General features: G+C 41.8%; 1 protein-coding gene across 18 annotated transcripts in view; it reads left to right on the forward strand.

Annotated features, from left to right (window-relative positions):
- Positions 1–13,393, forward strand: part of SCAPER (S-phase cyclin A associated protein in the ER) — a 491,770-nt gene that overhangs the window by 456,682 nt on the left and 21,695 nt on the right. For 9 of the 18 annotated variants that reach the window (XM_055088136.1, XM_028495131.2, XM_024128925.3 and 6 more), the window contains one exon: positions 3,128–3,277. In XM_055088136.1, the coding sequence (XP_054944111.1) occupies positions 3,128–3,277 (150 nt within the window). Of the gene's footprint in view, positions 1–3,127; positions 3,278–5,654; positions 5,735–7,125; positions 7,435–7,455; positions 8,444–10,254; positions 10,436–10,768; positions 11,496–12,156; positions 12,276–13,393 lie in introns of those variants that run through there. The other 9 variants (XM_055088139.1, XM_055088144.1, XM_055088143.1 and 6 more) reach the window with 9 other exon arrangements.

A 13,393-nucleotide genomic window follows, 5' to 3' on the forward strand; every position in this document is an offset into this window, starting at 1 on the left:
CTCTCACTGTTGTGGCCTCTCCCGTTGCGGAGCACAGGCTCCGGACGCGCAGGCTCAGCGGCCATGGCTCACGGGCCCAGCCGCTCCGCGGCATGTGGGATCCTCCCGGACCGGGGCAGGCAGACTCTCAACCACTGCACCACCAGGGAAGCCCTCCAGTTACTTTTATACATTTGAAAAACAAACGAACTTAGTGGGGTAAACAACAACCATTATGATCACAGATTCTGTGGATCCAGAATTCAGGCAGGGCTTTTTACAGTGGAGGTGGCTTGTCACTACTCTACGATGTAGGGCTTCAGCTGAGGGGCTCGAATGACTGGGGTTGGGGGGTATGGAGAAGAGGGGCAAATTGACTCAAATAGCTGGGAGGTCAAATTATCTGGAGGCTCCTTCACTTTCATGTTTTATGCCTGGGATTGATTACTCAAAGACTAGGTTCATCAAGGACTGTTGGCCAGAGACTCTACATATGGCTTCTCTATGTGACTTGGGCTTCTCAAAACATCGTGGTGTCTGGGTTCTCAGTAGGAGTTTCCTGAGAGGAAGCTTCTGGAAAACAACTGCTCCAAGAGAACCAACGGAAGCTGCATGGCTTTTTTATGACCTGGCCTCAGACGTCATATAGTTACATATCAGCCATCCTCTATTGGTTAAATCAGTCATAAGCCTTCCAGATTCAAGAGGAGAAGACATAGACCCCATCTCTCAATGGGAGGACTGTCAAAGATTTATAGTCATTTTTTTTAACTAACCACTACACTCTGTTGAGCAAGCTAAAGCAAAGCATCTGACCACATAGACATCATTGATGTAGATAGACATCTGATCAAGCATGCAATGCTCAAGTAAATAGCATACAAATACACAATATTTGCATTGTAAAGCAATGGGTGAGTTTAGGAGAAAAGTATTATTTTTATGATAGATATGGTCAGAGAAACTCATATTCTAGTTCATTAATACAACTTACTTGTCAAAAGTGAGATTTCAGGAACTATGTTTATAAAGCACAGGAAAAGAGATTTTAGGTACAGTACGGGTCTGAGCTCAGAAAAAATCTGGGAGACAATTTATGAATTGCCTGAGAGGATTGAAGGAACTGAATAAGAAAACTGAAATGAGATAAATGGTCTGACCCTCTGAAGAGTTAGACAAGACAGTGTAAGACATGTTGACGGTTTGAGTCCCAGTGCATCACAAGAATGCATCTCTGTAGAGCTGTTATGGAGAAGCATCCTCATCAAGACCTCTGGGTCTAGAGTCAGACTGACCTGACTTTGAGCCATCATACTACCAAGTTGTATGACCTTAGACAAGTCATTTGAATCCTTAAGACTGAGTTTCTCATTTGTAAAATAGAGATTAAAAACACTTACCTCACAAGTCTGAGGTTTAAATGAGATTACATAAAGGCACTGTGCTAGCTAGCACGTAGTAGGCCCTCAGGAAATGTGTACTGACTCATATTCTGAAGGTGAAGAATTTACCCAAACCATCTTGCAGATGTTGAATCAAAAGGTTAGGTTTCGAATGCTACACTCCCAGTGCTTCTGCACCCTTCTTTGAAGCCATAAACCTATGTGATTGTTTTGTGTGAGAACTCATCGCATAGTAGTAACAAAAGGTTATCCATTAGAATATTTTCTTACCTGGTTCCATTTCATTATATACTAATAAGGCTGTCAAAATATTTTTCTCCCTTCAGCAAAGAGTCTGATTTCACTCTGAATTCATATTGGCACAGATGGCCTTGAGATCCCGGATATTGTATAGTGCATATACTTTGACAGGTTTTACAATTGAAGGTGGTCTCAAGAAACAAATCAATGTACTGACTTGGCAATTAATTCCGGCTAAAAAGGAAATATAGTTTCCTTGAAAAATTGGTTTAATTTTTATATTCAAACTTACATGCCCCTTGACCTGCTCTTATCAGTGAAGGTTAAACAGAGGGCACTGGGTCACAGCAAGCTGGACACAACTAATTAAATAAGGGCTGAGCTGAGAAGGTGTCACTACTTGATTTAAAGGAGCAGGGCCCTCCTGAAGTCTCTTTGGGGCTTGAAAAACATTTTGTCTCAGTGCAATGAAACGGAGACAGAAGGCACTCTTAAAATTTAGTAGTAATTTTGTTTCAACAGTATTTATTAAAAAGACTGTGCTTCCCCGGCTGTTAGGCAGAGTGAATTCATTGAAACTTCCAAGCTGCAACGTATCTGACCTGGTTCAAGCCAGCCAAGACCTCAAATCAAGAGATGAGTTTAAAACACTGCCTTTTCCCACAGGCTGGCAGTGGTGCTTCATTCCAGTGTGGGCTGCGAGTGCATTCTGTGGGCCTCGCCTCTCCCCTTTGCCCTCCTGTCGCTCTGTCTGTTTGACATGTTTATTAAATAGACGCTTCAGGCTGCACAGACAGACTCAGGCTCTCCTCCCGCGTCGCCCACCACCAACAGACCTTTGACTGTCTCAAGAAAGGATCCCAGAAGCCTCATAGCTGAGGGGGCTTCATGGTTTGTTTTTTGTGGTTTTTTGGGGGGCCAGGGGGAGGTTGTTGGGTTTTTTTACATTGCTTTGGGAGCTCTAGAGCTATTTGAATAATAACTGTTATTTATATTTCTTTTCTATTTGAACATAAGTAAATAATTAGAGTCGTATTTTTATCCCTGCATACAAGAAAATATTTTCTCCTTCAGAAAAAAAAAAGTATTGGAAGTTAGCTAAATGGTAGATTTACAGGTGTATTTTATTATTATTATATTTTTCCAAATTTTCTACAGTGAGACTGTGCAATGAGAAAAAAAATACCTTGTTAAAAATGGGATAAATACCCATGCTTTAGGTGAATAGTGTCTTGATCCACATAGTACAGGCATTTGGTCTGCTGTGCTTTATTTTCTGTCTTTTTTTTTTTTTTTTTTTTTTTACAGTTTAAACGTTGCATTTATTATGGTCGTTTATTGGAGCAGGAATCCCTGAACTGAACTGTTAAGCACAGTGCTCTAGAAATTTCATATGCTTTTCTGGCATCATGGCAGAAGGTGCACAGGGCCCAGGTGTGTTTTGTGAATTGAAGCCCTGGCTGTCCCTGGGCTGGGGAGTTCTAACTGCTCCTTGTCTTTGTTAGTCTATTGTAGGGGCAGAGGGCTTGTCCCTTGCATTCCGGCACATCGCCAGCTCCCTACTGGGCCACTGCAGCCACGTCTCCTGTGAAAGCCTCCTTCATGAGGTCATCGTCTGTGTGGGCTACTTCACTGTCAACCACCCAGATAACCAGGTAAGAGGCACAGGAAAGTTCCTCAGACTGCTTCCCCAGCCCTGAGAGTGTGAGGTATTGGAGTGAGAAAAGGCAGGCTAGCCTGCTGGAACCCATCTGTCCTGTGTGAGGCCCTTTAACCAGGCTCCAGAGATATGCCTCTGACTTCTCTCCAAAGAGATTTGATCAGCACTAGACCGGCACTAGGACTTCCTCTTAAAGCTATAAAAATAATATATTTTTAATAAAATATTCTTCTTAAGCCACACAGAAGCATCTACTCCCTTACCACATAGATCCTGATGCTTTATTCATATTTTTTTGTTGTTGTTTTAATGAAATAGATTACATCTTTCAACTTGGATCACTTTGCAAATATTATAGCATTAGTCTGGTGCTTTATGAAACTGCTCTTGGTCTTTGGCTTCTGCCTGGGTGCTTAAGAGGGTGCCAGATGGTGTTGGAGGGGAGCCTGAGAAGGCAGGGCTTAGGCCTTACCTCCTTGAATCACCCAGAGTAGTTCTGCTTTTAACTATTTTGATTATTTGGTTTCTGAGCAAGATTTCATTTGTAAATAGGGTTCTGTTGCTTTAAAAAGTTGGGAAATCTGTGTTACAGAATTTATTTTTAAAATAACAATAATAAAGCACTTTATATTTTTTTAACTTTTTATTTTATATTGGAGTATCGTTGATTAACAATGTTGTGATAGTTTCAGGTGTACAGCAAAGTGTTATACATATACATGTATCTATTCTTTTTCAAATTCGTTTCCCATTTAGGTTGTTATCTTTATTTTTAAAAACAGAGTTATGGCGTAACTAACATATCAAATTGTAATTCCTGACTACCTCATTTATCTAAAGCCTCATATTCAGCAACCTTAATTATGTGGATTATAGCTGAGAAAAAGGCCTATGAACAGCCCTTAACCCTCACTCTAAGCTTACTAATTTTTATTTTAGGCAACTCTCTAATAAGTGTGCTTACTAGGTTTATTAGCCTGCAGTAAACTAGACCAGGGCGGAAGAAGGACAGGAGATAGCTGTAGTGCCAGAGCCAAATACAAGGTGAGAACCTACACACTAAGAGCTGAAACTGCCTATCTGATAAGGAGAAAGAGGATAGAAAAAAACAAGACAAGCACAAGACCTCAGAAATTGTAGCCATCTGGGACTTCCCTGGCTGTCCAGCGGTTAAGACTCTGCGCTTCCACTGCAGGGGGCACTGGTTTGATCGCTGGTGAGGGAACTAAGATCCTGCATGCCGCGTGGCACGGCCAAGAAAGTAAAGAAAAAAAAAAAAATTTTAGCTATCTGGTTTCAAAGGGACACTAAGCCCTGTATTTGATTTCCCTGGATGATTGTTGATGCCCCCAGTGTGGACCCTGAGTGAGCGTGGAGGCAAAATGTATGTTCTGTGCATTCCTTTTAAGAAGGTTGAGGAATATGAAGTCCATTCTAGAAAGATTTCCATGATTAAAATGTAGAAAATGTGGACCCTTGCCAGAAGAAGCATCATACGTAGAAAACTTCCCCTTTCGCAGACCTCGTTGCCAGAAGGGCAGATCTTTCTCACCTCCCGCCACAGGAGCACTCATGCAGTGCTCTCTCAGGTACTGATGCTTTGTCCTTTCCACGGACTAAGCCCAGCAGGTTCACGAGTCTCTTACAAGCTACTCAAGGAAGGAAAGTTGAGCGAAATCTCCTGTGTGGTTTTCTTTTCTTCGTGTGTATCCATTTGACCTACTAAACTGCATTTCGTTTCCCTCTAAAAGTCTGTTTTTATTTTTCTGATTACAAAAGTGTTTCTTACTCATCATGAAAAAGATAGGCAAGTGTAAAGAAGGAGGAAGAATCACAATTATTCCTGATCTCACTGTTGAGATAGTCACTGTCACCGTTTTGGCAGGTTCCTTACAGTCTCTTTTCTGTGAATATTTTTGCCAGTTAATATTATTGAGATATAATTAACAGGTAACATTGTATTATTTTTAAGTGTGTACAGTGTGAAGATTTGATATATTTATATGTTGCAAAATGATTAGCACAGTAAATTAAATTAGCCATCACCTCACATAGTTAAAATTTTTTTCCTTGTGATGAGAACTTTTAAGATCTACTCTCAGCAGCTTTCAAATATATAATACAGTATTGTTAACTTCAGTCACCATGCTGTACATTACATCACCAGAACTTATTTACCTTATAACTGGAAGGTTGTACCTTCTGACCACTTTCACTCACTTCACCCACTCCCTAGCCCTCTATGAATATTTTTACATAGCTGAGGTCATATGGTATATACACTCCTATCCTGCTTTGTACACTTAACATTATATCATAATCCTTCTTTGTGAATACAGTTTTTAATGGCTGTGTGGCTTTATCTTGTGTAGACAGCCCATGGTTTACCTCACAGTTTCCTGTTAAGTCGTTTACCATTTATCATGACACTATCTACTGCACTTATAAAGAGGTAAGTAATTTGTGTGTGTGATAACATTTTGCTGTACGGTTCTACAGCAAAAAGTTCAGTTTCTTCAGCACACCCATGTTTAGGGATGGTTGAAACTCTTTGCTTAAACCAACTCTGTTGTGATGAATTTATTGAACTCAGAACTGTGTAGGATTTCAGAGAGATTTTCTGCTGATGCCGGATCACAGACTAATCCTCTCCTATAGATAAAACACACACTCTAAGTATCTCTGGGCTCACCAGAGTCAATGAGAAGTGGGGTCGGGGGAACTGGTATTTGGAAATGGCATGTTAGAACTGACGTGGACCTGATGGCAAAGTAATGACTGGGCATGTTGGGACAGGAAGAAAGCAGATTAAATGGGCAGAGAGAGCAGTAAGCAATACAAGGAGGAGACAGAGACCCTATGGCTTCTCAGGTGGGGAAGAAGCTGTGGGGTTTAGAGGTAATTGTTGAGAGGAAGAAATCAGAAAAGTAAAAAAAGCCAGACCTCCTTTCTCGACACCTTGCCTCCCAGAGGGATTGAATCCTAACTGGACATCCACTTCTGATATGGTGGAAGGTAGAAGGTCAGAGAAGTCAGTTCAGTCCTCAGGCAATTGCTGAAATGCAACAACCTGTGAAAAGAAAGAATATGACAAAAAGTAGAGAAGAAATCAGAAATTGATAGAAATGATAGTAATTGTCAAACACTGAGACATTGCACCTTATGGAGATGCTTTTCTAAAGCATAACCTCTGGTATTTGTAGAATTCTTTATACTGCTTGCCCCATCTGTGGCCTCTTGGACCTCATTAGCACTTCATTGAGGCTGTAGGCAGAGGAATTACTCCCATCTCACAGACAGGTGAAGAATCGGGACTCAGAAAGGTGAAATAAGTCCCCTGAAATGACATAAAGAATTGCTAAAATACCAGGACTAGAACGCGGGTCTTGCAAAGCCCAGCTCAGTGTTCTTTTCATTTCACATTGCTTAAGAAAATTAGATGTATCACCAGCCCATTCTACCAGTGATCTCTGAAGTATTTCTTGGGCAGGGGTGGAGGGTTTAGAAGATGATGCCCATTTACCTAGACACTACACTGAGAAGCTGCCATTCTGCAACTCTGAATGTTTCTGGGACATATCTGTGTGCCTTACACGGGGAAGACACGTAAAGATCCTGGGAAAGTGTAAATCAGTGTGTTTTATGAGCACAAAATGGACCATAATCTAGCAAATAGAAGGCCTGGGTTCTAACCTCAGCTCTGCCACTAGCGGCGGGATCTTAGATAAATCATTTTCCCTCTTGAGGCTTGAGCATTTTTGACCATACAAAGAGGTATTGGGTTGGCCAAAAAGTTCCTTCGGTTTTAAGGTAAAACTAAGACACATTTTTCATTTTCACCAGGAACTTTATTGAACAATGTATTCACTGTTTTGTTCCACTACCTTCTGCCATTTTTCAGGCAACTTCATAATTCCATCTTCCCAAAACTTTTTATCTTTTTGAGCAAAGAACTGTTCCAGGTGCCTTATACAGTCTTCCAGGAAATTGAAATTTTTTCCATTAAGAGAATTTTGTAAAGACCGAAATAAATAGAAATCTGAAGGTGCAATGTCTGGTGAATAAGGTGGATGAATCAGAACTTCACAGCCAAGCTGTAACAGTTTTTGCCTTGTCATCAAAGAAACATGCAGTCTTGCGTTATCCTGATAGAAAATTATGCGTTTTCTGTAGACTAATTCCGGACGCTTTTCGTCGAGTGCTGCTTTCAGTTGGTCTAATTGGGAGCAGTACTTGTTGGAATTAATCGTTCAGTGTTCCAGAAGGAGCTCATAATAGAGGACTCCCTTCCAGTCCCACCATAGACACAACATCACCTTCTTTGGATGAAGACCAGCCTTTGGTGTGGTTGGTGGTGGTTCATTTCGCTTGCCCCACGATCTCTTCCGTTCCACACCATTGTACAGTGTCAACTTTTCATCGCCCATCACAATTTGTTTTAAAAACGGAACGTTTTCATTATGTTTAAGTAGAGAATCGCATGTGGAAATATGGTCAAGAAGGTTTTTTCCCATAACTTATGTGGAACCCAAACATCAAAGCGATGAACATAACCAAGCTGGTGCAAATGATTTTCAACGCTTGATTTGGATATTTTGAGTATGTTGGCTATCTCCCGTGTGGTTGATTGTTCTCAATTAATGTCTCGATTTGATCGCTATCAACTTCGACTGGTCTACCCGACTGTGGAGCATCGTCCATCGAGAAATCTCTAGCACGAAACTTCGCAGACCACTTTTGACACGTTTGGTCAGTCACAGCACTTTCTCCATACACTGCACAAATCTTTTTTGTCTGTTTCATTTGCGTTTTTACCTTTCTTGAAATAATAAAACATAATATGCCGAAAATGTTGCTTTTTTCCTTCAATCTTCAATATTAAAATGGCTACACAAAAATCCACCAATTTTGATAATTTTTTTTAAATGCACTCTGATATGACAGCTGTCACAATACAATCTAACAAAATTGTTTCGAATGAAGTTAAAGACAACTAAGCACTACTAGAGCCATCTTATGGAAAAAAACAAACAAACCTTTTGGCCAACCCAATAGCTTGGTTCTGGAAATGGATAGCAGTGATGGTTGCACAATATTGTGACTGTACTTAATGCCATTGAGAGTGGTAGGTTTAAAAATGGTTAAAATGGTAAATTATATGTTATCCATATTTTACCACCAAAAAAAAGTTGTGGGGTTTTTTTTGTTGTTGTTTGTTTTATAAATTTATTTATTTATTTATTTTTGGCTGTGTTGGGTCTTTGTTGCGGTGTGCGGGCTTCTCATTGCGGTGGCTTCTCTTGTTGCGGAGCACGGGCTCTAGGCACATGGGCTTCAGTAGTTGCAGCACACGGGCTCAGTAGTTGTGGCTCACGGGCTTAGTTGCTCCGCGGCATGTGGGATCTCCCGGACCAGGGCTCAAACCCATGTCCCCTGCATTGGCAGGTGGATTCCCAACCACTGCACCACCAGGGAAGCCCCCTTTTTTTTTTAAAAAATGATGATCTAGGGTGATCTAGGATTGTCCTAGATCATCTCTCCTTTGAGCTCCATGAGTTTGTGATATTTTAATGGCTGAGATTAGAACCACAGACCAGCATTCTGATTTTATGGAGACATATTGTGGTTTTTTAGATCCTCCTTGCCCTACTCCAGATTCTTTCCGTACCAGATAGCTTCATGAGCTGCTTGCCCACTCCATGGCAGTTCATCCTTAAAAGCTGAATATACCTTGGTTCTCCTATCTTAATACAGGGGGTCCATTGGCAGACACTCACAAGCAGAGACTTAGAGGTGAGATGTCAGTGTCCTTGCTGTGTGATGCTGCCTCTAGCCACAGTCATTTCACCTGCACCAAACAGCCATGCTCACCATCCGTGGCTGGGCTCCACGCCCATCAGGCTGCATGGCAAGGGAAGGGTAGGGGAAATAGCCTCAAGCTTACTGAATGATAACTGCTCATATCCCAGTAAAACTGGGGAGTTTTCTATAACTAAAAAGTTGATTGTTTATTTTCATTCTAAATCCCCTTTCTGTTCCCTCCAAAACCCAGTAATTTGCCAAATGAGCATTTGCTGAGGGATATGGAAGTGCAGTTTTAAGCTGATTCCAGTTTCAATCACAGTTTCATGGAGGCTTCATCCTGGAAGGGCCCTGAGATACCTAGTCCGGCTCCCTCATACTGTAGATGGAGAAACTGAGGCTCAGAGAAGGAAAAGGAATTGCCAAGCAAGAACTGGCAGAGCCCAACCTCCTGATTGGCAGTCCAGTTAGTGCCCTTTCCACCTCACTTCTGTTCTTGTGAAAGTGAATTTATTTAACCTCATGCCACTTTCTTTAAATCAGAGAAATTTCAGAGGAGAAATTACGATGCTCAATTCATTTCATCTTTCCGTATCATTAGGCAGAAGTCATGTTAATTTTCAGTGCCTGTTTGTCCACAGAGGATCCTTTATTTCCAGCTTGTGTCTTTATAAGACAGGAGATCCTGAACTCCTGCTGCAGCCTGAGGCTGTTTTATTAGGAAACTGCTTTGCATAAAGGATTGGCACTTTTTATTTGCACCATTTAGTCTATTAACTGGAAGGACTGAGCCCCATGATACTAAAGATGACTTTAGAAGAGAAACCTGGATAATAAAAGTAATGCCCCATCCTTGATAGAACCAATCATCTGTTTCCTATAGGGCTGCAGTTTCTAATTAAAATGTTTTTTTTAATCAAAAGCTTCCTTGTCTTTTATGGTACTTTCATGACTCTACGTTCCTTCCCATTTAATTATTATAATGAACATAATTAGTATGGGCTGTCAGACCTTCACTTTATTTACATTTTATATTGAATAATTAAATGTGGTCTGATAATTAAATTAACTTGAATGACAGATGATTTGACTGCCTGCACATTACTGTATTGGAAATAAGCACCTCTGCATATTCATTGTAGTTAGTGACTGACTTTTTCATTTGGAAAGACCCCATAGATTCCAGCGATCAGAGCCGGAGTCTCCTGTGATAGTTGAAAGGAGGAAGGATCCCGTTGGCCCACCCTCCCCCCATCAGCTTCTCTTTAGAGAGTCATGCAGATCATGTAATCATCTGCTCGGCACTGCACCAGAGGTTCCTGAATGTGTCTGGGGAGATCAGAACCTGCGAGTAAGCTGGACACTGAAGCTCTTGAAACTAGATTCTGCCTGAGCTGTGTGACATGCGTTTTCCAAGTCTTTTGTAGTTTGATGGCTTAATAAGACAATCCAAATGTTAATTGACTAAACGGTCCTAAAATGTATCCGTTGTACTCACCTCAGATGTTTCCCTGCAAACAAAAACAGGGCAGTTTTCCAGTTGTATACCATCTACAAGTGAGGGACACAGAGTTGTGTTTTAAGAGTGGCGGTTTTCCAGAGCTCCGTTTTAGCCTTTAGAACTTTCAGACGTGGCCTAATTCCTGCTCACACATTCTTACTTTACTCTTTGTTTTTCTCAAAGGCAGATGGTCCTAGGTCACACCCATTTGGTAAACTCCCCCAGCCCCATCCAAGTCCAAGAATGGAGTCTGCTGTGGTGGGCTCAAAGTGGAAACTCCAGCATTCAAGGCCTTTCTGTCCTCCCAGTGTTGGCAGCTTATTCTCTAGCTGTCACACAAACGTCAGCTTTCTGTATTTTCTTTCTTTGTGTGACAGATACAGTTCCTTTCACAAAATAAAAATGTATCATGTCTAAGGAAGAGCCGAAGAACTTCAACAGTATAACCATTTTGTAGTTACTCTCAATATTACAGCACCAAAGAAAAATATGGGTTTTTTCCCAAAAGTAGAACAATAAATTTCCTAATTAAAAATAACTTCAGCCTAAAGATTTTTTTTTTAATTATTGATTTATTTCTTTTTGGCTGCACTGGGTCTTCGTTGCTGCATGCGGGCTTTCTCTAGTTGCGGCTATCAGGGGCTACTCTTCGTTGCGGTGCGTGGGCTTCTCACTGCGGTGGCTTCTCTTGTTGCAGAGCATGGGCTCTAAGCACACGGACTTCAGCAGTTGTGGCACGTGGGCTCAGTAGTTGTGGCTCTTGGGCTCTAGAGCACAGGCTCAGCAGTTGTGGCTCATGGGCTTAGCTGCTCCGCGGCATGTGGGATCTTCCCAGACCAGGGATCGAACCTTGTCCCCTGCATTGCAGGCAGATTCTTAACCGCTGCGCCACCAGAGAGGTCCCCTGCCTAAAGATTTATTCTAAGACTTTTAGTGAGTGACCTGGCTGATATTAGAATGGAGAAATTTGCCAGTTAGCAATTTTGGCTGCTTGTTTTAAAAGTCACCAATGTCACAGAATCCAAATAAAAGATACCTTTTACTTCCCTCATCTCTTTGGTGTCCTCATCTCTCTTTTCCAACACAAGGGTAGTTTGAAGTACCATGAGCTCGTACCAAGTACCTTTTAACTCCAAAAACCACCTGAGAGGTTATAAGGAACTCCCTCCTTGACCCGGTGGCTGCATTGCCAGGGAATCAGCTGGAGTAAATAGCAGTCTCCGCAAGGGAGCCTCCACTGAGCTCTCAGACGGAAGCCTTCACCACCCAAGACTAACATTGGCCAGGTATACTTGTAGCACTTAACTGAGAAAGGAACATTCTTCTCCCCCTTTGTACAGGATTGTGTCCTAATTCGTGGCTCACTATAATCCCATGGATCCCCCTGCTTGTGGTTGATACAGCGATAGTTAAGGTGGAACCTGAATGGATTCACGTCTTGAGTCAGTCAGCAGTTGAGGGTTTGAACTTGATCTCTGATAGTACTAAAAGTCAGATGTCACGCCTCCATGACATAGAGCATAGGCTCTGAAGTCAGCTGGTTTTGAAATCTGTGTTCTGTTCTTTCCTAGCACTGTGACCTTGGTTTGGTCAAGTTACTGAACTGTGAGCTTCGGTTTCCTCATCTGTGAAATGGAGGACATAATACCATTACTTCCCACATTGTTGTGTGAATTAAGTGAGACAATAAAGGCCCTGACTCATAGTGAATGCTCAAGAAAAGCAGCTGTTGCTATCCCTGATGGCCCTGTTACCATCATCTTTATGGCACTAAATAATACACCTGATTCAGCAGTAGGCTGAATTCATAATTCTGGCATAGTGATCGGAAAAAAACACAATTGTACAGGTAAACTATCCTTCCTTCACCAGTCTTCTCAGTTTCTCATTTTTGGGGAACTCAGATTCAGAACACTCCAGTAAAATAACTGTCAGGAAATCTAACATTGAAACTTTGAAATTGAAAGCTAACCATAGTTTCATCTCCACTCTCCTATAAAAAGTTGGGAACCCACTAAGCTCCTTCAGCAGTGGAAGTGAGACCAAGGGCATGAGTAGGGTCATTGTGAGGGCTCAGCTTAGCCGCAAGATGCCATGAAGTTAATCACCTCCTTCTGAGCTCCATCCCAAGACTGAGCAGAGCAGCAGAAGATGCACAAGGGGAAGCCAAGCACTAAACTGTCAGCACCCTATTCCCCAGGTGCCCAAACCCCGATCCTGTGAACAAGGTCCAGAGCTGAACCCCACTGCCAGGTCAGGTGTGTGCACAATCCTCAGTCATCCTTTGCTCACTTGGAAATCTTCTAATGGGGTGGAAAATGAGGCCAGAAGGAATATTTTGTCAAAGTTTAACTCACGACCAGTGGTGAATCTAATTTTTTCTGGTCCTGCCTTGGTGTTTGGTCATAGAGGGACCTTTTTAATAAATCACTGAGATAGACTATAAAGACATAATCTGTAATCACAGAGAAAACACCTCTCCTGAGGTAGGAAATCTTATATGAGATCCTCTTCAGTCACAAAAAGCCCAGCACCAAGGAACAAATACTAGTGCAGCAGTCAGGACGGCTGGGTCCTTTCACAGCTGTACAGCTGTGTGACGCTGAGCAAGTCACTGCCCTTCTCTGGGCTTTACCCAGAGTTAGGCTGGGTACTCCCAAGGGCCCTTCCAGCTCTGATGGAGGACAAATATATAATTCTAAGGTGAAGTGGGAAGTCATGTCCAGACTAACATAAGTACTTGAATTTAATAATCTTCATTTCTAATTGCAGTAATCGCAAGTACTCCACTGTAGCCATGCTGGTCTC

The sequence above is a fragment of the Physeter macrocephalus genome, chromosome 11, assembly GCF_002837175.3.
Source record: "Physeter macrocephalus isolate SW-GA chromosome 11, ASM283717v5, whole genome shotgun sequence".
NCBI classification, from domain to species: domain Eukaryota; kingdom Metazoa; phylum Chordata; class Mammalia; order Artiodactyla; family Physeteridae; genus Physeter; species Physeter macrocephalus.